At 37.4% G+C, this 27,640-nt stretch overlaps 1 protein-coding gene across 1 annotated transcript; it reads right to left on the bottom strand.

Moving 5' to 3' along the window:
- Window positions 1–6,247: 6,247 nt before the first annotated feature.
- LOC120013915 (plastidic glucose transporter 4-like) lies at window positions 6,248–12,819 on the bottom strand. The gene is made up of 14 exons (XM_038865896.1): window positions 12,618–12,819; window positions 12,157–12,412; window positions 11,870–11,972; window positions 11,604–11,671; window positions 11,107–11,239; window positions 10,751–10,850; window positions 10,564–10,676; window positions 9,549–9,642; window positions 9,243–9,396; window positions 8,479–8,625; window positions 8,305–8,378; window positions 7,290–7,378; window positions 7,015–7,129; window positions 6,248–6,723 (listed from the first exon to the last, which is right to left on the bottom strand). Exons 2-14 carry the CDS (start codon window positions 12,404–12,406, stop codon window positions 6,541–6,543), a joined length of 1,623 nt encoding a protein of 540 aa, XP_038721824.1. The 5' UTR covers window positions 12,407–12,412; window positions 12,618–12,819; the 3' UTR covers window positions 6,248–6,540.
- Window positions 12,820–27,640: the final 14,821 nt, after the last annotated feature.

Here is a 27,640-nt window from a genome sequence, read left to right on the forward strand (position 1 = left end):
ATAAAAATAAAATTTTAATTAAATGAAATTACATATATATGTATATATGTGTATATATATGTTGGCAGTAACGAAAACCAACAAAAATTATAATAAAATGGAATCTTTTAATTCTCATATTATGACACATGAAATGATGTGACATGATTATATATTTGACATGACGTGGGGGTGAAAGAAGCAAATTCGATGAGTGAAAATGGCAACGCCGTTGTGAAACTATTGATAATTGTCCAGGTATATCTAAATACACATTATTTTTTGCTAAATACACACAAATATTGATTTGACCCCACTGAAAACAGTCAGTCAGGCTAGTTTTAAAAAATATAGTCTACTAGTGCCAATGCATCTGTCTAGTTGTCTCTTTGATTGTGAAGAAGAGAGGTGTGGTAGGCCATGTGTGTTTTGTGACAGTGAGTTCATGTGAGAGAAGTGGTGTTCTAGTGGAGAAAGTAAAAGAAAAATAAAAATGATGGGCTGCCTAGCATGTGGTCTTCGGTTTGATATGTGTTATTCTACTGGACTCAAGTATAGGGGTATTAAGACCACGAAATTCACGTGCTTTAGACTTTAAGAGTTGTTTCAAACGTTAGAAGCATTTATGAGTAGTTTGATAGCTTTTTTTTATAAATCAGACACGACCTCTTCGTTACTAACCTAACCTTCTTTCATTCTCCTCAAATAGCTCAACTTCTGTTTGATCTCTTTCACCGTTTCACGATCCTTCCCCCTTTGTTTTGATTTTTTTCTTTATTTTTGTTTGATTTTTGAAGAGTGTTCTCGTTCACGAGTGGAGCTGTACAGTTAAGGTATTCACAACGCTTTCCTTCTAAGATGAACCTAATTTTTTGTGGAATTTATGTTGATGATCTATCCTATCCGGCCCAGTAAGTGTTTTGCTTCAGCCAAGATTAAATGAGTTTTATTTATAAAGTGAGAATGATTAAATGGGTCATACTTGTTAATTTTGGGCAAATGTGCAGAATGGATTAAGTTTATAAATTATTGGGTTTGTTTTATTTGAGTTTGTTAGTCTTAATAAGTTTAATTGGTTTAAAGGATAATGAAAAAAAAAAAATTTAGTTAGCATTTGATTAAGTTTGGTAACCATTTTTACATGGGTGCCGTAGGGTGGTAACATCTTTCATACACTCAATCGACCTCCGGACTCAATTTTTATTCTTGTGGATATGGATCATTTCGAAGAAATGAGAGCTTGGGTCGAAAATCTACGATTGTCAAGTAATAGTTCTAGTGAGCAGGTAAATATAGATACTGAAGACATTTTTTATTTGTTTCACAAAATATTTTGATTAATTACAGAAACTCAAGTGAAATTTACTGTTGACAGGATTATACTATCGAGTAACGTTAAGCATGAACATATTTATGTTCGTCAGTTTCTGCCAATATTGCATCCTTATATTGGTTCTGTACAAGATGCAATACCTGATGGAAATTGCAGTTTTCGGGCGATAGCTGCTTGTCTTGGTTTTGGCGAACATGCATGGGATACTGTCCATCGTGACTTGATAGGTGAGTTGGGCGCATTCTGGCATGAATATGTTGCACTGTTTGGTAGTGAAGAACATGCATATCATGTTCACAACTTACTAAACTTCTTTGAATTAGATAGAGCAGCACCAATCAACATTGGATGATAATGCCAAACATGGGTCTCTTGATTGCTTCGAGGTATAATGTCATACTACACGTTCTTAGTTCTGTACAAAGCTTCACATATTTACCACTACAATCAACTCCTCCACCACAGTATCAACATGTTGCTATCGCTATCGGACACGTTAATAATAATCACTACGTCTAGGTTTCCTTAGCTGGGGGTTACCCGATGCCTACCATTATGCCTCAATGGAATTACTTAAAGTATGAGTGCACAGCTGCATGGGTTTTTTTGAATATGAAATAACTTGATGCATACATGCAGCATACTCGTTCTAGGTTTCCTCTTGAAACCATTGTGGTAGAAGATTAGTAATGTAACATGTGTTATTGTGCTTAAATAAATTTACATAAAGTAATTAAATCATATGTATCATATCTTATTGAGATCACACACACACACATATATATCATTCTTTTTAATAAAATTGAAGTCAATTTATTAGAAGATGTGTTCAAACATGTCCATTGTTTTTGTTAAATAATATTTTTATGAACTATGCTTGTATATTTATAAAACATAATAATTAGTAGTATTTTAGTTTAAATACACATAATTTTATTAAAAAGAAATAAAATACTGATCCCAATGACATCATATCATTTTTTGATTATTTTAATCTTTTATTAATTTATGAAATGATTTATTGAAATGTTGCGTGTATTTAATAAAAAATTATGTGTATTTTATAATTCCCAAATTGGCCTTTTTTATGGACTTTCTTTATCGAAACAAATCTTCCAATTGTGAACATATTGGTAATTGCCCTAAAAGAAAAGGGAAACACTGAGCATAAACAATTTTCAAACGCTGGAGCTGGGATCGATCTAAAGAAGAAGGAGAAGAAGAAGGAGATGGGCAAGCAAGAGGAAGAAATTGAAGAAGAAGAGGGGAGACGAGAAGTAGCAATTGCGTCAACCCAATCTCTGCAGCCCAATTTTAACCCCATTAGAGGCGTAACTCAAGACCAGCTCTCCAAATTAAGAGTAATCTATTGTCAACTCAATTTTCTATTCCTGTTTCCTATATCTACGTTTTTGTTTTTTTTGTTCTTCTTCAATTTCACACATGAAATTTGATGGGCCTTCACGTATGGGTTTACCCTAATATGTTATGGAACATAAAACGTTAATATTTTTGCGAGGTTTTCGATTGATCTCTAACTCGTAAGCTTTCTACGTTCTGTTTGGTTTGATCGGTCATCAACAAAATCTGGGTTTTATGCACTTATTTTTACTTGTGTGGATGACCGTGGTGTCTCCCAATCGAATACGTATAAAAGGGAAGGTTGCAGAGATGATTTCTTGTATAGTTAAGGGAATAGTGTACACTATATCCTCTTAAAGTGAAGCCGTGTCTTTTCTATTAAAAAAAATAAAGAACAAAAAATGCTTATGAAATTTACAGATGCATTTAAAATAAAAGCCCCTGTAATGCTTGGGTTGACGACTGACTGAGTTTTAATGGGATCAGCTCAGTTTATGAATAGTTTGTCAAGTAGGAACTAGCTTGCTTTTTCTTGGGGATGCGTTGTCTGGTTATAATTATTTCTATCAAAATATGAAACATCTAAATTTCTTTGGGGAAGGAGGAAAGAAGACTTCTGTGAATTTTTTTTTAATTTAATTGAACAAGAACATTGGTCTGCCAAATATGGAAAAAGAAAAGAAAAATAGCATTGGTCTGCTATGGGCTAAATCGCTTATTGCGAGTCAAAGAGGATGTCTGTCTGAATCTGAGCAAGTTTGTAATGTCAGAATAGAGGAAAGTGATGAATTTATCTTTTTTTTTCTTCTTATGACAAATTTTTTCGCAAAAAAAAAAATTGAAGAATTTCTAGTTGTAGGAAAGTAGATCCTGTGCATGTGATATTTTTGTGGGGTATATTGGAAGTTTTCCCATGTCATTGTTTTGCTATATTACTTTTTAGATCATTGCTATATTTCTTTCTTCCACACCTGAGTGACTTCTTAATAATTGAATTTTGCTTGTTGTAGGAGCTTCACCGGAGGCGGTTAAAAATAAAAGCAAAGACAAAGATCCATAAGAAGTCGAAAGGTACTTTGATGGTTTACATTTTCTTTTTTGGTGAATGGATCATCCATGTATTCTAACTATTACCTATGAAGTTGCTGCAGATGGAACCAATGAGTCACATGGCAAAGGCCTTAGTAATCAAGGTTGTGGAGATATGGACTCAAGTGCATCTATAGAAGAATCAAGTGTCCCCAAATTGACAACTAACCTTAACAGACATAGTTCCTCTGCACAGAAAGATGGCGCAACACTAGATACTGAACCAAAGAAGCGGAAAAAATTACATTGGGGGTAATGATCTCTATTCATATACTTTTTTTGGGTTTCTTTGCTTTGTCTGTATGTTACATGTACACACGCTTTGCAACTTGATTGGCTTGCTGGACATGTTTGCAGATTAATCATAAACAACAGAAGAAATTCAATGCTGAACTGTTTCAAGTTCCATTTTCTTAGTGAACTGCGGCAATTCTGCCAACTTCTAAAATAAATCAATCCCGTGGGTGTGCGAGGAGCCGAAGAACCAAGTCTGACACTAATTGTTAATTGTGTTTCTTTCGTTCTTGAACAATTTATTTTAACATTCTTTCGTTTTCATTAGAAGGGCAAACCTTAGCCTAGTGGTAAAGTTGTTTCATGGCAGCCTAGGGGTCATAGGTTTAAATCCTAGAAATTGCCTTCTCACAAAATGGATGCAAGGCAACTTACATCTACCCTTCCCCAACCCTTCCATTTGTATTTTGTGGGAGCTTGAATTTGTTTAACTTTTTTTGAACTTATCTTTTTCATTCTGCCATTCTGGACTAAGAAAAAGTTGATGTTGATGATAGATCCCTGTTTCTCTTCTTATATTCCATATTAAACTTTATTTGTGTGTTAAATTGCGGCAGGCTCGACACGAGGGAAAGGTGGGAAAGGAAAGCCAACATGTAAACTTTGCCAAGTTTGTGTCGGCACTAGTTCCCTGAGTGCTACTGCTTCCCACCATTGTACTCTGAAGTTGCTCTCTTAGGCCTGAAACAAGTAAAAAGGTGGATTTTGGAGATCATTTTTTTCGGATTCACGCTTCACGTTGAGAGCATCTGGGCAATTACTTGTTCCATCAATATGCTACAAAAGAGATGGTTAAGTACCTCATGTATAGTTTTGATTTTGTTGAGTTTGGGGACCTTGGAATTGGTTAAGATAAAGGAAATGGATGATGGAATGCAATGTTTGTAGCATAGCAAAAGTCATGGTCAATTGGTAGGCAATAACCACTACTTATTCTATTCAAAGATTGTTTTTTAAGTGTAAAATGACTTGAAATATTTGTTTGTTTGAATTGCCTTCACAGTTCTCATTGGATTTGCTAAGCCATGGCGTGCTATGTGCAAGGTTTTGAAAATCGGATCGGACCGGCCGGTCGGACCGGTTCAACCGGTGACCGGCCACTTGTCCGGTCTGGTTGAGGTGTCAGAATCGGTAATTGATGAACCGGGATATTTTCGGTTGAACCGACTGGTTCTTCGGTTGAACCTGTCAGAACCGGGCCGGTTTTGACCGGTTCGGTCATTTATTAAAGTTAATAAAATATTTTTGAAATTTTTTTATTTGTAGGGTTTGAACTCATGACCTTTTGTTCATTAAAAAAGGCTTTAACCACTAGGCTATGAGATTTTCTTTGTTTAAAATGGTACTTTATTTGAATATATTGTATTTTTATGAAGTTTTCTTACATATTATATGCATATAATATAAATATATATATAAATAATTCATTACGTTAAAACCGGTTCGAACCTGGTTCGAACCCCGGTTGAACCTTTGAACCGTGAACCGAAGACTTTTCCGGTTTGATGACCGGTCCGGTTTTAAAAACCTTGGCTATGTGTTGCGACTTATGGTTTTTGTTAACTGGTTGGGTTGAATAACAAAATTACTAATTTTAACATGATATCTGAGTTGGAGTTCTTGGGTTCAAATCTTTAGCTTGCATGTATTTAGATGAGTTGAAAACCATACTACCTTGTTTCATATGTAAAACAACACAGGCTGATGGTCGTTTTGGCTTTTATTTCAGAGCTTGTTTTGGTTTGCAGTCTATGATGTTATTTGGGCTACTTAACCAAATTAAATGGCATAAAGCTGTGCATCACTGGAACTTTGAGATATTTGAGCTTTGATGATAAACGTACATCAAAATGGTAGAAGAAAAGGTTATTTACATTGAAGTGCAAATTATAGCAAATCTCCTATAATCTCCTAGGTTTTCAATGTCAAAACATGAGTTTCCTATGGCCTTGTATTAGCTCCCAAGTGTTATGGAGTATCCAATCACCCAATCTGTATGGGTCAACAAAAAAAATAATGATAATATTTTGTTTGGGCTTTGCCTTCTACCCATATTTTTTGTAACCAATCACCCCATCCCGATTCCCAAGTCATCTGTTTTTACAAATTCAGGTATTTTAACCACAGGTAGGAGCTCGGTTCCATGGTCTATCAATTCATAATTATTTCAAAGATGATATAAAATTGCAAAAAAAAAAAGAAGATTTAAAATTGATTGCCTGCAACAAAATCTAGTGCTCACTTTAACTATCAAATGAGTAAGGCAACAATTTCAGGTTCCCTTGAGAACAAAGACATTTCACTGAAGCTGGTTACAGCCGATGTAAAAAGGGGCTTTGAGAATTTATTCCTAAGTACAGAGTCAGACCCGCTTGAAGAACAGCAAAAGCCTCACTATCAAGTCATTAAGACACTAACCATCCAGAGAAGAAGGCCGGCGGAAATAAGGTCAGAATTTGTAATCACTTCGAGCAATATTTGAGTCAAATTGCAGGGTTAAGAGCACGTTCTATTTCCTCCAATGATCGACCCTTTGTTTCCACAACATTACCAGTTATGTACACTGCAGCGAGTAGACAGATGGTTGCGAATCCCAGATACACTCTGCTGATCCCAAATTTGTTTACAACACTCAGGAAGTACAGGCCAATGATAAAGTTGGAGATCTGTTACCATACAAGAATCAACTCCATTGGAAAGCATGGCATGGAAAAAGTGGGCATATATCTATGGACAATTAACATGTCATGATGCAGTCAAATTAAGGGAATGCAGCATAATTTCTATTCCTCGATTATTCTGTATCATGGCATGAAGGTACCCAGGTGCATAAGATTATCACGTTATCACGCAAAAGAACGCAGTAATTAGAGATGAAGGCAACTACATCAAATGCAAAAATATGCATAGCATCTTGTTGAAAAGTAACTAATGATAGCTTCCCGAATAAGACTTACCCAGTGCATCCCCAAGGATAATGCAACTGCTTTTGCTCTGATTCTTGATGCAAATATCTCTGGCAAAAGAAGTGCAGGCACTGGACCAGCACCAAGTGAAAAGGACAACACATAGCTGACAAATGCAAGAGATGCTATATTAGCTTTCATAAATGACAATTGGATGCAGTGAAAAATAAGATCATGGAAAAGCCATTCTAAGTTTCTAACATCACAAGGAATTATCTTTTAGACGCAAAAGAAGAGGCAAATTAGTTCAGTGACTGTGAACTTACAGAACTGTTCCAATAACAGTGAGAGCACCCGAATATGGAGCCAGAACCTTCCAAGATAAGGACAAAGAAAGCAGCAACATTGAAGCAGCCTTTTAAAGATCCAAAACAGGGGAAGTTGACAAGTAATAAAAAAAAGTATCAGTTATAAAATCCCTAAACAAGGTGAAAAAAATATCAGTCATGATTTCAATGCCCACACATATAATGAAGAAATACCGAAAAACTTGTAGGCTTCACATCTCTCAACGAGTTAGAAATATATATGTTAACCACTGGAACTTATGCTTAACGAAATTCTACACACTACTTGTTGAACAACTACAATACAACTGCTTTTTATGATCTTATAAATATCTCATATCCAAAATGCTTTAAGAGTTACAGAAATCCTTCTATCGTCCCAGCATCTCGAAATCAACATTTTTAGAGAATGCATAAAAATCATAGCTATTAAGGGTTTCCTCTCAAATATCCTTACAATCAGAAGCGGTTCCCTTCACAAGTAGACACAGGGAAAAAAAAATCCTTTATCATCACTAGTTTGCCATGTATCTAAAATTTATCATGAAGATTTAATTATAACCAGAAAAAGTCAATATGTCAAATACAAAAAACAGAGATCACACGGATAAACCCTTACAAACACAGTTTATCCACTTGGATATGGTGTGAGCCAGTTCACAGAATTGGGCACTTATCAAGATATATTCTAGGAATGAGATTGGTTGTTATTCTTATTGTCATTTTACTCACATTTCTTTTACGAAGAAGAAAAAGAATCAAGCTAGGACTCAGTAAAAAGGAATCCCATAAGAACAGATTTAAGAATTTTAGAGTAACAAGTACTTGATGATATTAATATACCAGAAATAAAAATCATCTGCTAAAATTCAAGCATGCAACAACATAAGTATTCTCAAATTCATCTCCACTCGATCACTATAATACTATGAGATCAATACGGAAATTTTTTTGGGGGATATATAAGTGATTGTCTACAAAAAGATAAGCCTACCATTCCACTAAAGCTTGTCATCAAAAGACTCTTCCTTCCTTGCCTGTCCATCAAAGAGGATGCAACAGCTGTGCCTGCCAGATTATATATGTCAATCATATAAAAACATGCTACGAAAAAATTGAAAAAAGAAATTTCCTCTGTTGTAAGAAGAATGTCAAAAAAACTACGAACCGAAGACATTAGATGCTCCGACGAGAGCACTAGCTGCAACATCAGATGCAATTCCAGCACTGCGAAATACAGAAGTAGAATAATATACTACAGCATTTATTCCAGCCAACTGTTGGAACAAGAAAAGTGCCGCCCCCACACTAACAACTGCAGAGCAAGGAAAAGATAAATTTTCGCCCAGTTACTTCACAAAAAAAATCACCACAGATAATTTAAAGCTAGGACTCAAATATGCTGTGGAAATATCAGGAATTAATAATACATCTCTTTTAAAATTAATGTGTTAGAATAATTATTTGTGAAAGCACTATGTCTCTCAAACTATAGTGAGTGAACCCCATAAAACAATGTAACTGCAGGAATGCAGGGTGACAATCCCAGCCATTAAGGTCATCCCCTACAGAACCTCTAGTATTGGATAATGATAAGCTCAATGAAACACAAAATTCATATGCGAAACTATAAGGGTCTTGATTGGCACAGTAAACTCAAAACCAATGAATGTTATGGATGCGTCAATGATTAATCAAAAAAGAATAGAAGTTGTCTCTGTGTTAGAACATTTTCTAACAATAAAGATTTTCAAGTGAGACAAAATGTCGCAAATCCGCCAGCTAGCTTTCATAATACTGAAACATACACATTAACACTCCTTAAATGTGGATAACTACCCAGTACCAAAGTTAAGTTTCACAGCCAGAAAGATCCAGAGTCCATAACTTATGTCTGAATAACACACTTACACACACAACATTCAGGGATACCTTTCCAATAACGACTACTAAATAGATCAAGCCATCCTGCTTCTGGCTCCACAGAACCTTGAGTTGTAGCTGTTAAATCCTGCATAACTTCAGTAACTCTTTCTTTTCCATACAATGTCTTAATGGACTTGTCCGCATCAGAAAATTTTCCTTGCTGCAAGTGCAAGGTTAACATTTTCACTCTGTAAATTATACCAAGTACAATCTACAATAGATATGATATGAGAATCACAGCTGACGATGACATTGCAAATAAAAATACACAAAGACTCAAATGAAGGGATAATACAGTTTCACAAAAAAAACCTGAAAAAGCCACCGAGGACTTTCTGGACAAAATGACATTCCTAGTGCCAGTAGAATAGCAGGGATAGCTGAGATACCAAACATTGTTCTCCACCTAAGTAACCAAGTGAAAATAATTGAAAAGAAGCAAACAAAAGAAAAGAAAACAATAATAAATAGTCATGTAGCAAAAGTGAATTTACTTCAACAGAAATAAGAAGGTTTATAATCATTCAAGTCTCCTCACTAGCAGACAAAAAGAGCAAATTATCCACAATTATGGTACAGTGCCACTCACCCATCGGCTTTTGCTTCCACTAAAACTCACCATTGTGCTATATAACCAGTGAAGTCTCTTTATTTAGTATTTACAAAATGCACATTCTCCACAACTATAATGCTCATAAAGTTCTATTTACACTCACAGGCAGAAAATTCAACTGCATCTCCCTAAAGTGGGCGCGTCAACTATGCTCAATATTCAGAAGACTTGCCAGCACAACCAATGGCCAAATTTTAAACATACGAAATTTTAATTATGAAGCACATAAAAGCCTCGATATACTCAATATCTTGATGACTTCCAACCATCACATGAAAATTTTCATGTTTATCTCCAAAAAACTGTCCTTAATGCATATGATGAATTCATCTTGGAAGTGACAATATAATCAGCTAAATTGTGGACAATTTGTCACTCAGAAATCAGAATTGATTGGTCTATTCCAGCTAGAAGCTTTCCTCTTATTGTGTTGCATTCTAAGTCTAAGTTGAAACTTTTGAGAACTGACCTTAGAACTTGGAATTGGCCGGCGTAGAGCTATTTCCAAAGCAAGGGATGCTATTATTAGATCTGAAGTGGATCTTCAATTGAGTTGGTCTTCCAGGTACTATCGATTCTCTTTCTCAGGCTCATGTCGGTTTATGGACTAATATGCCCTAGATTGAGATCACTAAATGCTTCCACCAACTACAATGTTTCGTATTTTTAATTGTTAAAAAAAAAGGACAAACAAAGAAAGCAAGAAAGACATACCATAAAGGGTTGCCAGCTAAAGGTAATCCAGCCACCAAAGCTGCAAGAATCCCAATACAGATAAAGAGTTGGTTTACAGATCCAAGTGTACCACGAATTTCAGTTGGTGAGATCTGGCGAGTGAATATATATCAGCAGATGAGGCCTCTAGGAATTATAAACACCCAAGACATCATAAATAATTTACCTCAGATATGTAGAGTGGGACGATAGCAGATGAGATGCCAATTCCAATGCCAGCAAGTAGGCGACCAACTATCATAGTTTGCACACTCTGGGCTGTGGCACTGAAGCATGTAAAACAATTTGAGGTTTTCGTTCTATTTTTATTTAATAAAATATCATAAGCCAATTAAGGGTTGCAACCTAGAGGTCACATATTCAATTACGGGAAACAACACCTCCACATATTGTGTTTGGGTACGGTCTGCATACATCATGCTTGTCTTCGACCCCGCCCTCTGCGGGAGTCTTCAACGGGTGTGTTTACCTTTTTTTTTACCTTTAAAGAATAAATGAAAAAAATGATAACAAGGGACATACCAGAGAAATGCTCCGATTGCAAGTGGGATTGCATCTAATTGAAAAGTCCTTGTCCTGCCAAACTTGTCTGCCAATGATCCTCCAGTAAATGAACCAATGGTAGCACCCGCCAGTAGAGTGCTTACAATCCATCCTGGTCAAAGTGTCAGAGTGGAAAACTGTCAGCAGCTGCTAATGACAGAAGCAGGACAGAAGTTCAATTTCTCTTCTTCTTATTTTTTTTTGAGGTTATTATTTGACTTGATAAATGGTAACTTTTCATCTGTATATTCTTCTTCATAAGGTTTTCCATCTTAAGGACATTTGACGCCATCTCCTTTAGCTTATCAAACACTCATAAAGAACGGAATATAAAGGGAAAAGAAATGCTCATTCGTGATACAAATATTGAACATCTGATTACTCATACTCAAGAAACTAACATATATGCAGATGAAATTCACGTATCAGTATACAAATTTCCATCAGACTTTGTCAAGCTACATTACAGCACTTACCTTGTAGCACGGTGTTTTCAGCAATCCCTAAATCCTTGGCGAGGTATTCAAGAGCACCATTTACCACCCTGTGGCAAGCAAGAATGAATCACAACATTTATAATTGTAGGAAAGCTCAAACATTTATTAAATCATATAACGGAAATGTAGCATAACAGAATAACAATCATGAATTCCCGCCTTCAAAACCCAGAATCAACTACTAAAATGAAATGTAATCACAAAGAAGGATAGAAAATATTTTGGCACACAAACAAAGACCATACCCAAGATGGTAACCAAAGAGTACAGCTCCCAGACAAGCAACGCCAACAAACGGCAAAACTATTCCAGAAGGCTTCAGAGGTGCAACAGCCTCAACATCTCCCTCTGAAATTCGATTATTAAATCCTCCTTAGTTAAAATGGATTAAAAGAAGACATGGACACATAGACCAAGATACAAGTCCAGGAAAGACGAATTCACTCTTCACAGCCATTACAAACGAACAATCGAGTGGCTACACAATCATTGAATCACTATTGCCATTAATAAGCGGTTTTCAAGAACGAACCAGAGGCTTGAGCTTTCACAGAACGGGCCTTGACCGATGACCGAATCAGATTGACAGGCATGAGCTCCGTCACCACGGAGACCGAATCGGCCCGCAAACCACAGCAAGTGCTCCTGCCACTCACGCAAATACTGTTCCTATTTATTGCTAAACCTCTCCTGCTCAATCCAGCAAAGCCAGGCCAAACTCTCCTTCTTGTAACTTCGAATCCTACTCCCCCTCTCGCAGCTACACACGCCGATGCTTGCATTGTCGCCTAATTTCAACGCCAATAAAGACCAGAAGAAAAGTCAGAAAGAGTAATAATAATAATAAGTTTTAAATTATAAGCACAAGTACGGAATAACTTTATGTAATTCCAAGATAAATGACATTAAAATCAAACCGAAACCGCATTCAATTAAATCTGAAATGCCCAAAAGGAGAAGATGTAATGCGGAGGAAGTTCGCAGCGGAATTACCGAATTGGAATTTGAAATGAAAATGAGTGAGGGTGTGATCGATCTCCGTCTCGGTAGCGAGTGAGTGATCGTAACGTTCTATGTAATTTAATTTTCCGAGAAAATGCGAGAAAGAGAGAGAAACTTTGTGAAATCCGGAGGGAAACAGCGAGATTAAGAAACAAGAACAATGTTGGTGGAGAGTTCAACTCTCTTCTTCTCTGTTTCTTCCAGTATATTATTTTTAATTAATTAATTAGAGTTTTTACTCTCCATCCTGTGCGAATATCTTCAAAACTGATCATAGAAAATAAGTAAATAAGGAAATGGGAAAAAAAAATTCGAAATTGAAATGATGACGTGTGAGTTTTGAGATTAGATTTTGGGTTGCGTTTTGAGGTGTCGCGGGTGCACGTGTTACTTCATGCAGAGACAATGGAGGGAAAGTTTTGATCATGTGGTATCGATTGTACTGCAATTCTGTAGTACCGGTCCATTAACAAATCTCTCATTTGAATTGATGAGCAATACGAGAACTAACTTCTTCTCCCTAGAGAGCCGCCGGCAATATCGACTGTGATGATGTAGTTGAACCTACTGGTTCTTCTACCACGGAGGGATCGATGGGGGAAGGGAGAAGGATGGAAGGCTGAGCAGGAGGAGGAGGAGGAGGAGGAGAGAATGAGGAGGGAAAGGATTTGGGAAATAATGGTGGTAGGGTTAATTGAAGTGTTCATAGATTAAGGTTTTTGGAGGGTTAATGGGGTGTACTTAGTTAAATGAGGAGTATAAATTTTGCTCATCATTTGAATTATTTTTTATTTTCCTCATATAATAAATTTCAGTTGGAAATTATTAATAATCACATAAAAATATCTCGACAAAATCTATTAGCAGTTTACAATAAAACTTGAGAACTACTGTGATTAGATGGTTTACCAGAAAATTTCCAGAAAATTATAATCGACTAATCACACACTCTATAAATTAATTACAAATAAATATTTGGCAACCAAATTTGAAATGAAAGACCTTGGAGAATTGGAGTATTTTTTTTTTTGGGTATTGAGGTAGCTCGGTCAAAGGAAGGCATATTATTGTAATCGGGATCACAAAACGGATAAAGAGATTTGTTGAAATCACTTTCATTACATTACAAAATAATTACAAATGAGTTATATACAAAAGGAGCTAATGGTTATGTTGTGATGAGACCTCTATTGATGTAACTGAGAGGGAGACAATGACTGACCAACTAGCTATTGGAAACAGTCTTTACAACTAAGTCTAGTAATGGGCTGGACTTATATGATGAAGTTAAATATGGGCCTTGTAGTACCCAATTTTCGTCCGGTCAAAATAATACAAAATAAAAATAAAAATAATAAAAGTGAGTGTGTGTGTGTTTTATTCTACACAAGGTGGATGTGAGGAGAGTTTCTTTTGCTTGTACAAAAAGAGAAAAATATGGGAGCATGATAGAAAGTGGCTCCATGCGTGAAAGTAGAAGACAAAAGGACAAAAAAAAAACAAAGAGAAATCGTGGGAGAACAAAAGAAAATGAGAGAGAATAAATAAGAGGAGACAAGTTTTGGTGGAGGTATGGACGCCGCACACTAGTGGAGAAAAGGAAAGAAAAGGACTTAAAAGGGGGCAGAATTTAGGGAAGAAAAAAGAATAAAAAGAGGAGGAGAAGTTTTGAGCCGGGGGGGGGAAGACAAGAAAAAAAAAGAAAAGGAAGAAAAGGCTAAGAGAGAAGAGGAGGGCCGGGTAGCAGAACACCAGAGAAGCCAAGAGAGAGAGAAAGGTGCTGCCTAAAAGAACCAGGAGGAGAACGATAGAAAGAAGGAGGACCAAAATCGCTGCACAAAGGAGAATCGGGGATAAAGAAGTCGCATCAACTTGGTTCCAGTCTCCAAGGGTAACGATTCCATTACACTCTAACTTGAATTTGGTTCTATTTCTTTGTTTCTGTTCCTTTGTTGCAATTTTTTGTATCTTTCGGGTTCTATTTTTGAGGGAGTATAGTCTACACGGGTCTCCCATTTCTAGTTCCATCTCCTCGGTTTACTTCTCGGAAGCACATTCGATTTCGATTCTTATGGCTTGAATCTTGGTTTGTTCACCATACAGATAACTGATTTCGCACATCTGGTTTTCATATTTGATTCTTGTGGCTTTGGATACCCCTATTTGTATATGTATATAGGCTGAGTTTTGATGTTCATATATGTATATATGCCGGTTTATGCATGTATACAGTGTGTGTGTGTATATATATATATAAGGTATATGCAATACAGTGTGTATATATATGGGGTGTGTAAACATATATTGGTCTTTATATGTATATGTGTGTTTATATGCGCATGTATATGTATATACAGTGTGTGTATATATATATAGTGCACGCATATATATATATACAGTGTGTATGTGTGTGAATATATATATATATATATATATATTCAGTATCTGTGTTTGTATGTATACATCTCGTTTTGTATATTTGTGGTGTATTTGAATATATGTGTTTGTTTATATGTTTATGATGTATACGCACTTAATTTGATAATGAATTTTTATGGCATTTGAGTACAACTTTAACCCTTTATGTTGTTTGTTTTTGAATGTGGATCGGGCTCGACTCTACTTGGGCCGAACTTGATGTCACTTGGGCCGGAATACATATTTGGAGAATGGATTGGGCTTAAGCAATGGACCGGGCTTAGTGGCCATATTTGTATTTGTATTATTTATCATTTGTTATTTGTATATATTTTTATCTTATTTTTGTTTGGCATATATATCCTTGTAAATGTAAGTTATGTAATAGGATAGTGGAAAAATAATGAAAATAATGTAGAGTAGTGTAATTTATATTTATGCATATTTAAATTGATTAGTATGCATGTTAGGGGTTGTTAGTTTAGAATGCATGTTTAGGATGTATATTAGAATTTTATGTATAGATTGTTTTTCACAAATCCGCCAATTCAACAACCACGTATTTACCAAATTTCCACATAAACAATTAATAGATACTACATTGAAGTCAAATAGGAGGAGGACTTGATGACATTCAGCTCCTGCCTAGACTTTAATTGTGTTATCTTTATTTAAACGAAAAATAAATGATAGATTAATTTATTAGATACCTAAATTAAAGTTAATTAGGAGGAGGACTTGATGACATTCAGCTCCTGCCTAGACTTTAATTGTGTTATCTTTATTTAAACGAAAAATAAATGATAAATTAATTTATTAGATACCTAAATTAAAGTTAATTAGGAGGAGGACTTGATGACATTCAGCTCCTGCCTAGACTTTAATTATGTTATCTCTTTAAATTAAAGTATCACTTATATTCATTGAAATCATGGAAATTTAGTACATAAATTAAAGTTAATTAGGAGGAGGACTTGATGACATTCAGCTCCTGCCTATGCTTTAATTATGTTCAAATTTAAGTATCATTTGTACTCGTAAAAATAATGGTAACTGAATTGAAGTTAATTAGAAGGAGGACTTGATGACATTCAGCTCCTGTCTATTGCTTTAATTGTGTTACCTTTTCAAATCAGAATACCATTCAAATTGGGACATACAAACAATTTTCAAGAAAAGCACACAGATCAATCTAGGTAACCTTTTAGGGAGTTGTGGGGTGCCTAACACCTTCCCCACACTTAATAGACCCCCTTACCTATTTTCTGGTTCGTAGACCATTTTTAGTGTCCAATTGCACTTATATCAATTGGTGGCGACTCTAAACAATTTTCTAAAACAAAACCATTTTTCATCATTTCATCGTCGGTCCGCGTCGTGACCCCGGTTGCGACAGGCCTTGATCATTTGTGTTGTATTTGGGTTGTATTCCCGAGGTTGATCTTGTAGGCCTCATGTGTCCTCTTTACCGTCCCTCAAGATTGGTATCCTACCGGTCATGCCAATCTTGGAACACAGCTGAACAAAACGAGATCGAAGAAGAGACTTGATAAGGAGATCTGCGAGTTGATCAACGGCTATATGTTTCATTCGAGAGTGTAGAACTAGATTGAGACTGAGTGTAGTGGTGCCTTGGTTATCATAGTAGATGATTGGTTTGGTAGGAAGAGGCAGTTTAAGATCAAGAATCAAATGTGTGAGCCAAACAACCTCAGAAGCCATGGAAGCTAGAGCCCGATATTCAGCTTCCGTAGATGAACGAGCCACTGCCCGTTGCTTTTGAGATCAACATGAAATTGGACTAGAGCCGTAGTAGATGATGTATATAGAGGTGGAAGTTAGGTCATCTGGATGACCAGTCTAGTCAAAGTCCATGTAGCTAGTAAGATCAAGGTTGGTGGATTTGGTGATGTTGATACCATGTGAGTGCGTGCCTTTGAGATATTGTAGCAATCTTTTGAGAAGAGACCAATGAACGTCAGTTGGTGTGCTCATGTATTGGGCGAGACAATTGACCGCAAAACATAGGTCATGTCGAGTAATACGCAAGTATTGAAGACTGCCTAGAAGTTGTTTGTATAGAGTAGGGTCCAATAGAGGTATGCCATCCTTAATCCCAACATGAAAGTGCGATGGGAGGGGAGTGTGAACAGCCTTTGCACCTGCCATGTCTACTCCGTCCAGCAGATTGCGAACGTATTTTTGTTGGGATAAGAACAGATCATTGATGGTAGGAGTGACCTCTATACCAAGGAAATAGGACAGATTACCAAGATCTTTGAGACTGAACTGGTTTGCAAGGCAGTAGTGATCCTGGTAAGGACAGTAGATGAAAAACTTGTTAAAATGAGGTCATCAACATACACAAGAACATACAATATATGTTGGTGCTCTTTAAGAATAAATAGTGAGGGATCAGCATAGGAGTTGTGAAAACCCAATTTGAGTAGACTGTTACTCAATGCAGTGTACCACGCTCACGGTACCAGCATAAGATCGTAGATAGATTTCTTTAATTTGCAGATATAGTGAGGATGGAGAAAGTCATCAAAGCCCTTAGGTTACTTCATATACATAGTTTCTTGAAGAGTGTCATTCAAGAACGCGTTGTTGATGTCTAAATGCTGTAATTTCTAGGCATGAGAAACCACAATAGTAAGCACAATTCTGATAGTGGTAGGATGTATGACTGGACTAAAGGTGTTGGTATAGTCTAATCTTGGTCTTTGTGCAAATCCTTGAGCAACTAAGCGCGATTTGTAGTGGCGATGAAGCCATCGAGATTGTGCTTGAGGCGAAAAATCCACTTGAACCAATCGGTTTACACCTTGCAAAAGAAGGAACTAGTGTCCTAGTGTTATGTTTAATAAGAGTTGTAGACTTATGATCCATAGCTTGCTTCCATAAAGGGTGTGCCAAAGAAGTCTTTATTGATCGCGGTTCTCCAGGAGGAGGAAGTGGATGAAGTGTGGTAAGATGAGTTGTCTTGGGCTTAAACTTGTTGTTCTTAGAACGAGTTACCATGCGGTGCTGATTTTGGGAATGAGATGTGGAAGGAAAGGGAAGAGGTAGATCATCAGCTAGAATAGGTGGAGAAGGATCGGTGGACAAGCATGTGTGGAAGTGGAAGAAATGGAAGTGTGTGGGACATTGGTGACGGGAGTTGAAGGCAGGTGTAGTAACCGATTTTCGTCTGGCCAAAAATACAAAAAAAAAATAAAAAAATAAAAAATATATATATAAGAAAAGGGTTTGGAGGATTTCGGTGGAAAAGAGAAAAAAAGAAAAAAGGGGAGACTTTTGGGGGAAAAGTAGGGGCCATGACATAATTAAAAAAATAAATAAAGAAAAAGCCAAGAAATAAGGAAATGGGGGTCATGAGAGAAAAAAGCCAACAAAAGGAGGAAGACAAGGAGAAAAAGAAAGGAAAGTGGGGGAATAAAGGGAGAAATGTATGGCACAAATTGGGGAAAGAAAAAAAAAAGAATGAGACAAAGAGAGAAATGTGGCACAAATTGGGGAAAGAAAAAGAATAAAAGAGAGGAGGCGTGAGAGGAGAAGGAGGCTTTGGTTTTTGGTGAAGCAAAACAAAATAAAACACAATTGGGAGAGAGGAAGTAGCGGCACAAGACAAAGAGAAAGAAGAGAGAAAGCAAAGAGAGGAAAGGGAGATTTCGCTGCAAGAACCAGAGGAAAGGGAAAGCGGGAGAGGTAAATATCAGAACAAATTTCTATCATTCTCGGCCTCTTTGTCTTGGTGATAATCTGGTTTTGGTTGCTCTGGGTTTTGTTCTCTGAATGCCATGATTTACTCCCGGTAGTAGCTCTGAATCCTTCGATACATGCAGTAGTATACATCCTTGGTTAATGTCCGTTTGCAATACTTTGTTTGGATGCTTGGGATCCTAGTGTTTGATATACAGTGGCTATTCCATTTCTTTCAGAGATAAATATATGTATATATATGTATAGTGTATGTATATATAGGTGTGCAGTGTGTGTACATATATATGCAGTGGGCGTGTGTATATGTGTGCATTGTGTGTGCGTAGATGTGTGTGGGTGTGTGTATATATATATATATAGTGCGTGCATATATATATATATATTCTGTATCTGTGTTTGTATGTATACATCCCGTTTTGTATATTTGTATAGGTATATTTGAATATATGTGTTTGTATATGTGTGCTTATAATGTATATGGACTTGATTTGATTTGAGTTTCTATGGCATTTGAGCACAATTTTAACCCATTTTTGTGTTTGATGTTGGGTTTGGACTGAGTGGATCACATGGGTCAAGAGGTAACTTAGAGGACTTGGGCCGGAACACATATTTGGAGATTGGATTGGGCTTGAGTAATGGACCGGGCTCTGTGGCCATATTTGTATTTGTATTTTTTTTATATCTTTTTATTTTTTTATCTCATTTTTATTTGGCATGTATATTCTTGTAAATGTAAGCCATGTAATAGGGTAGTGGAAATAATGAAAGGTAGTGTAAAGTAGTGTAGTTTAGTTTATTGCATATTTAATGTGATTAGTATGCATGTTTAGGGGTTTAGTTTTGCCAATCCATCAATTCAATAACCGCATCTCTACCAAATTTTCACATAAACAAATTAATAGATACTACATTAAAGTCAACTAGGAGGAGGACTTGATGACATTCAGCTCCTGCCTAAACTTTAATTATGTTATCTATTCAAATTAAAGTATTATTTGTATTCACAAACACAATGGTAAGTTAATTTACTAGATACCTAAATTAAAGTTCATTAGGAGGAGGACTTGATGACATTCAGCTCCTGCCTAGGCTTTAATTATGTTATCTTTTCAAATTAAAGTGTCATTTGTATTTCTAAACGTAATGATAAATTAATTTATTAGATACCTAGATTAAAGTTCATTAGGAGGAGGACTTGATGACATTCAGCTCCTGCCTAGGCTTTAATTATGTTATCTCTTCAAATTAAAGTGTCATTTGTATTCCTAAACACAATGATAAATTAATTTATTAGATACCTAGATTAAAGTTCATTAGGAGGAGGACTTGATGACATTCAGCTCCTGCCTAGGCTTTAATTATGTTATCTCTTCAAATTAAGGTATCATTTGTACTCAAAAAATAATGGTAACTAAATTGAAGTTAATTAGGAGGAGGACTTGATGACATTCAGCTCCTGCCTATGCTTTAATTATGTTATCTTTTTCAAATCAAAATACCATTTATATGGGACAAACAACTTTTCAAGAAAAAGCACATAGATCAATCTAGGTAACCTTTTAGGGAGTTGTGGGGTGCCTAACACCTTCCCCACACTCAATAGACCCCCTTACCTATTCTCTGGTTCGTAGACCATTTTCTAGTGTCCAATTGCACTTAAATCAATTGGTGGCGACTCTAAATCATTTTTCATCCTTTCATCGCCGGTCCGCGTCGTGACCCCGGTTGCGACAACTGGCGACTCTGCTGGGGACATTGGTTTTTATACCAAAGGGGTTGAGCCTGTATGATTATTTTTGTGCTTTTCTTGTATAGTTGTTATGTTAGTTCCTATTTGTATTTGTATATTAAATTTGAAGAATTTGATGGATTTGTTCAATGTTGTAGATATCTTCATCAGATATGGGCCTTGTGAGATTTAAATGTTAGGGATATTGGTTTGTATGCCCTCGCACACACATTCACTTATCACTGCACACACATAACCCTATACCCGGGTTGCTTAGTGATTAGTGAAGGTTGACCTACCACTTTCATGGGATTCACTTCCCTGTATGGGTGGAGGAAGACACCTTCCTGGATTGACGTCCTCTTATGACATTAAGGGATGGGCTTTTGTGATCCAATGGAGCAAAAGCCACCTGATCCAGAGACCTCGTAATTAGTTAGTTAAACCACATGTATGCACTATAGATAAACCGTAGTCACGGTTCTACACCTCCAGACATTTTTTAGGTGGTATTACCCATCTTAGGAACAAAGGGGGCGTCTCTATCCCTAACTATTTATTTCGCATGTCCATACTATGTTATATGCCTTAATCATCTTCATTATTTTTGGTGTAACTTATTCCCCCTTGTATATATTGTTTTGCTTGTATCCTAACCTAACCTGTGCAGGTTAATATCCATGATTGTTTTTCTCTTTCTTTCTTTATCATTGATCATGCATACACGTTAGAGCACATCTTTGCAATCTAACTAGATAATATTGGCAGAATGACCAAGCCCATAGGAACAAGCACGGTGGAGTTGGGTGATCCAGTAGAAATCAGAGACAAGTTAGATAAGCTACAAGAAGAGTTGGGAGATAGTTTGAAAGAAGATTAGTTGTTGAGACCAGTGAAGAAGGTTTCATTCCAGACTCGAGCACCGGAAGCTTTGTCTGAGTTTTGGCAGAAGCAGGATATGAATACAAAGAAAGCGTTTAGGAGTATGTTTGGGAGAATTGATCATCTGTTGACTATCTAGACACCAGTAACTCTTCTAAAGGCGGCTATGCAGCATTGGGATCCAGCATACCGTTGCTTCACTTTTGGGTCAATAGATTTATCACCATTGATGGAAGAGTATGCCGAATTATTGGGGTACACCTTGCACGCTAACAAAATCTACAACCCAGGAGAAAAAACTTTTGCAGAAGCAGTTATCTCTAAGCTTTTGGGTTTACCAGTGAAGAAGATTAAAGAAATGGGAAGTACAAAGGGTGCAAGGTGGACTTTTCCAGAAGAAATATTGATGAATTTTGCTAAAGAGAATTTTCACAAGGAAGAAGGACGATTTGCTTTTGCAATGGTCATATATGGTACTGTGATTTTTCCATGCGCTGGAGGAAACATTGATAGAGGTGTGATCAAGATGGTTAATCATGTTAAACATCAAGCAACTCCAGTGCCTGCCATATTATGCGAGACTTTTCGGTCCCTTAATCACTGTCGTGTTTCCACAGAAGGGAGGTTCATTGGGTGCGCTCAGTTGCTCGGAATCTGGCTTATTAGTCACCTGAGGTATGACAAGACGGTTGGGGCTCCTTTTGTGCAGTTCCAAAAAGATGATTGTCAGTTGAGGGATCCTATTAGGGATTTTGAAAAGACAGGATTGCAACCATTTAAGCCTTCAGTGGAGAGATGGAGTTCTTTTCTATCTAGTTTGGATGAAAAGAAGATATACATGAGAGCCCTGTGGCATAAAACAGACGGATTGATTTACGGGTGTGGTGATTTCAATTGGGTTCCACTCATAGGCCCTTGGGGAATTACTAGTCAAGCACTGGCCATGTTTCTCCAACAGATAGGTGGGAATCCGTGTAGACCAGTCACTTGTCATTTGAAGGAGTTTGAATTCTCCCTTGAAGAAGAAAAAGCAAAGGCGTTAGTACGGAAGATAGTGGAGGCGTGGAGTATCCCTCAAGGAGTAAGAAAAGGTCCGCGAAATATTTATGGGACTGCTCAGTACAAGGTATGGCATGCAAAAAGAGGGAAATCTTATACAGATTATGGTATGCCCGATGAAGGGAGAAGGAAAGCAAAAGGACAATGCTCCCAAGAAAATGAAGCTGTATTTCAAGAGGTCATTGAGATAGAAGGTAAAGAGGAAAATAAAAGGGTTTCGTATCCAGATTTTGCCCCAGGTAGAAGTATAGAGGTAACAGTGGAAGAAGAAATTCAAGAAATGGAAGGAGATTTACAGATGGAAGATACATCAAGTGATGATGAAATGGTTAGAGAACCACCTGGATTTCCTAACAAAGAAACGAAGATAATGTGGGAAATGTTACAAACTATGACTGAGAAATATAAAAAGTATAAAGGAAAGTTTAGAAGGATGAAAGCTGAGTTTGTCAAGAGTAAGAAAATGAAGCTGCAAGAAGATTTGCAAATGGAAAAAGTAAGGAGCAATCTTCAGGAAGAGCATACCAGGTTGAAAGAGCAAGAGAGAAGTATGAAAGGAGAACTTCAAGAGGCACGAAAGGAAATTACTCAAATGAAGGGAACAATTATGACATTGGAGGGGTTAAGCTACAATGCTAAGAAGGAAATGATTGACAAAGTTGCTCAGCTAAAAAGGAATAAGGTGGAGATCAGCTCTTTGAAAGAACAAATGGAGTATGCCTTTTCAGAAAGTCAAAAATTCCAGAAGCTGTATGAGGAGGACAAAGACTTCATTCAGCAAAAGGAGGCAGAAGTAGAAGAATTGAATCAACAGAATGATTTCTTACACGATGAATTGAGTGAGTTTCAACAGAAGCAACAAAACACGGAAGACAAGATCAAGTTAATCATGAGTCGAGCATTGCAGTTATCAGAATGGGCTCACAGCTATGAAAAGCGAGTACAAGATTTGAAAGTAGATCGGGCATTTAAGGCGCCAGAGTTGACTGGAGTTTCTCTGTTTTTGGCAGACTTACACAAAGACTTGTATGTGCTTAAGGAAAAGATATTTCAAACGCAATCAGCGAATTCTGATGTCATAGAGATTGATGATGAGTAAAAGATGTAAACAATTTGAGCTACAATATTTTGAATGGAATGATATTTTGCTATTATTATCTTTTTGGATTGCAAAGATTTCTTAGGACTTGCACAAATAATAATCACATACACGCATGTTCTTAAAATAAAATAAACGAGAACTAAATGCCGTTGTTTTCATAATGCACAGAAAAATCATAAATAATCATAGCGTCCAAGAAGCAATATCGTCACCCCTATCAGACTCGCCTACAATCAAGAATTACTGAGAATATGGATCATGAAGCAGGAGAGCAAAGTCAAAGTTAGGACATAGTAGAAATAAAAGAACAGATGGCCTTATTGATGAAGAATATGGCGTTGCTGATGAAAGGAAAGGGAGTAGCTGAAAATTCTGAAACACTGGAGATTCCTGAGAATCATCTGCACCAAGAAATACCAACTTACCCACCCGGGTTTACTCCTATTCGTAATCAGCCTTTGCCTGGTTTGCATCAGCATCAGTATGTTTCCCAACAGGCAACCACTCAGAATCCGACATATATTCATCCAGTTGAGACCCATGTGCATGATAATCCCTTCCCAGTCGATGCTAATGTTGCAGAAGCTGTAACCGCCAGAGTGGCGAATGAGGGAGTTCAGAATGAAGAAAATAACTCAATAGATGCCATTAAGAAGTTGGAAAAGAGATTAAGAGCCATGGAGGGTTTTAATGTTTCAGGGATGTTGAATCCGACCAATTTGTGCCTTGTAAAGAATCTGAATATTCCGCATGATTTTGTACTACCAAAATTCAGTTTGTTTGATGGCACTGGAGCCCCTTTGGATCATTTAACGATGTATTGTCGGTGTATGCAACCATATGCAAGTGATGAGAAGGTGTTGGTGCATTATTTTCAAGATAGTCTGACTGGGGCAGCTCAAAGGTGGTTCAATACCCTTAGTCCTTCATCAGTAGCTTCATGGGAGGATTTGGCTGAAATGTTTATGAAGCAGTATAAGCATAATGAAGAGAAGATCCTTACTATTTACGATCTGCAAGACATAACAATGAAGAATGGGGAAAGCTTTAGGGAATTTGCCCATCGATGGAGGGATTTGGCAGCCCAGATAACTCCACCCCTTTCAGAAAAGGATCTGTTGAATGCTTTTATTGATGCCCTCCAAGAGCCTTATACTTCCAACTTGGCGGGCGGTGGCCATAATAATCTAGCGAAAATGATACAGGCAGGAGAACGGGTTGAACGATGTATGAAGAGAGGGACCCTGCATTATCCTACCTTTGATAAGCCAGACCCAATTAGAAGTAAAGGCAAGAAAACTGAAGTGCATTCAGTGAATTTTGATTCAAATCCAGCTGTTTATAGTGTGCCTACTTCAGATTATCGCCCTAGAAGCAATGCCCCAAGGATGTCAAGCCCAGGAGCCTACTATAATCATACCCACACCCAAAATCCTTATCCACCCCGATTCAATGCACCATCACCCAATCAATACTCGCAAAACCCAAACACTTACCAAAACTTCCAAAGCCCAAACACTTACCAAAACTTCCAAAACCCAAACACTTACCAAAATTTTCAAAACCCAAACACTTACCAAAACCCTCGTCCAAATTTCCAAAACCAAAGACCCAGAAGACCGGTTGAGCATTTCGATCCTTTGCCCATAACCTATGCTGAATGTTTCACGAAACTTCAAGCGCAAGGAGCAGTGGCTCCTGTTCCGGGACGGGTCCACCAACCTCCATATCCCCATTGGTATGATCCTAATGCCACATGCTTATATCATGGAGGAACACCCGGGCACTCAACTGAAGGTTGTTTACAATTCAAAAGGATAGTCCAGGGGATGATTGAGGCGAAATGGCTGGATCTTAGTGCAATCAATAAACCAAATGTCAACAACAATCCATTGCCTAATCATGAGAAGGAGGGGGTGAATGCCATTGAAGAATTTTGTGCTACAAAAAGATGGGTATCAGAGATTGCAATGCCGTTGAGCCAGTTGTTTCTGGTGTTGAGGAAAGAAGGATTAGTTGAGGAAGTGGCAGTGGATACACCCATTCAACGTGGACTTTTTGATGACATGAAGACTTGTGAGTTCCATAGAGGACAAAGGGGACATGCTATTGAGAATTGTTGTGGTTTTCAGGAGAAGGTACAAGAGTTGATGGATTTGAAGATAATAAAGTTTGAGGTGAAAGGCCAATTAAATGAAGTCAGTGTCATAGGAGGATATTATCAAGGGCCTAGGCCGAATCACGCTCCGTAATTTATCTTGCAGTATTATGTGGAAGATGCGCCACCAGTTGGGCCACTCAAACCAAAGATAGATCCTTTGTACAAGAATGACAAGGCTGTGCCATGGAATTATGAGGTTGAAGGAGAAATGGTAGATAATATTTCTGGTGTTAGTGGAGTTACCCGGAGTGGGAGATGTTACATGAGAAATAAGCCAGAAGGGAATCCGATAGTGGATCTTGAAGCTGAACGTAAAAGAAAAGGGAAAGTAATACCTGAAGTTGAAGGATCTGATTCTATTCCGGAAGAAGGTCTTTTTGTACGCCCAGAAGAGAAAAAGAAAGTTGTAACTGATGTGGAAGTCCAGGAGTTCCTGAAAATTATTCGGCAGAGTGAGTACATGATAGTGGATCAATTGAAGAAAACTCCTGCAAAAATTTCGATCTTGGAGTTGATAATGAGTTCTGAACCGCATCGACAAGTCTTGATGAGAATGTTAAATCAGGCGTACGTATCAGACAATATTCCTACAGATTCTTTTAATGGCATTGTGGGGAATGTGTTGGCGTCTCATTTGTTGTCTTTTACTGAGGATGATATTCCGCCTGAAGGGATGGGGCACAACAAAGCTTTGCATATTTCAGCCATGTGTCGTGGAAAGGAATTAGCAAGTATTTTGGTGGATAATGGGTCATCGCTCAATATTTTACCAAAGGAGACTTTTGAAAAGCTGCCGATTGACAGATCTTATTTAAGACCAGTGCCGATGGTAGTAAGGGCATTCGACGGAACACGTAGAGAGATTATGGGAGAAATTGAAATACCTTTACAGGTTGCAAGCGTAACTTTCAATGTACCATTTGTCATAATGGATATCTCACCGACCTACAGTTGCCTGTTGGGACGACCTTGGATTCACACTGCAGGAGCCGTTCCCTCATCATTGCATCAGATGCTCAAGTTTGTTCATGATGGAAGGGTTTATATAGTAAAGGGCCAGTCAGAATGGATGGTTGCTAGTTTGTCTAATAATTCTCCTATTGATGCTCCGACAGAAGGGATTGAGAGTTCATTCCAATCTTTTGAAATTGCTAGTGCTAGCTATGTGAAGGAAGGACTTTCTCCCTTAAAGCCACAAGTATCCAAGGTTACGAAGAATGTAGCAAAATTTATGTTGAAAAAGGGGTTTCGCCCGGGAGAAGGACTTGGTAAGAATCGACAAGGAATTAAGAAGCCAGTAGAAATGGTGAAACATCCAGAACGTTGGGGCTTGGGTTATAAGCCAACCAGGATTGACAGGAACCGTGTGCAAGCAGACAAACAGGCGAAGAGGTTTGCTCGTTTGGGAGGAAAGGAATTGGAAGTTGAAAAGAAACCGATTCCCTGGCTTTATGATAGTTTTGTGTATGGAGGGATGCAGAACAAGATAAATTTGGCTGATACTGGGGCAGTTTTTGGAAAACTGTCATTTGGAAACTCGACAGATAAAACTGGGGCAATTTTGGCAAATATATGTGTTCAGTTTGAAGAGTTCCAAGTAGCTGTGGTGGAAGAGGAACAGAGTGTGACTGCTAGACCTTGCTTTGTCATCTCGCGTCCTTCAAATTTCAAATTTCAAATTAGGCAACTGGACCTGTCTGGAGCTCCCAGTATCTCTCAAGAACCTGCAAGAGTAATCCCGAGTGCACTACCATCGTGGGCCCAGCTCACGGCCTTCGTTTGGGTCTTTTGTAATGAGCACGCTTTACTTTGCTTTCAATAAATCTTATAGTATGGCGATTGCATGTTCAATCTTTGTACATATTCCCTTTTCCATGAAATGAAAGTCTTTTGACAGTCATCCATATTCATGTTTCTTCATTCCCATTTGAGTT

The sequence above is a fragment of the Tripterygium wilfordii genome, chromosome 13, assembly GCF_013401445.1.
Source record: "Tripterygium wilfordii isolate XIE 37 chromosome 13, ASM1340144v1, whole genome shotgun sequence".
Taxonomy (NCBI): Eukaryota; Viridiplantae; Streptophyta; class Magnoliopsida; order Celastrales; family Celastraceae; genus Tripterygium; species Tripterygium wilfordii.

Coding starts and splice junctions, on each gene's coding strand:
- LOC120013915 (XM_038865896.1), bottom strand. CDS start 12,406: ATGCAAGCATCGGCGTGTGTAGCTGCGAGAGGGGGAGTAGGATTCGAA. Junction 8,379..8,478: donor CGGAGCATCTAATGTCTTCG/GTTCGTAGTTTT, acceptor ATAATCTGGCAG/GCACAGCTGTTGCATCCTCT. Junction 7,379..8,304: donor TGACAAGCTTTAGTGGAATG/GTAGGCTTATCT, acceptor GATCTTTAAAAG/GCTGCTTCAATGTTGCTGCT.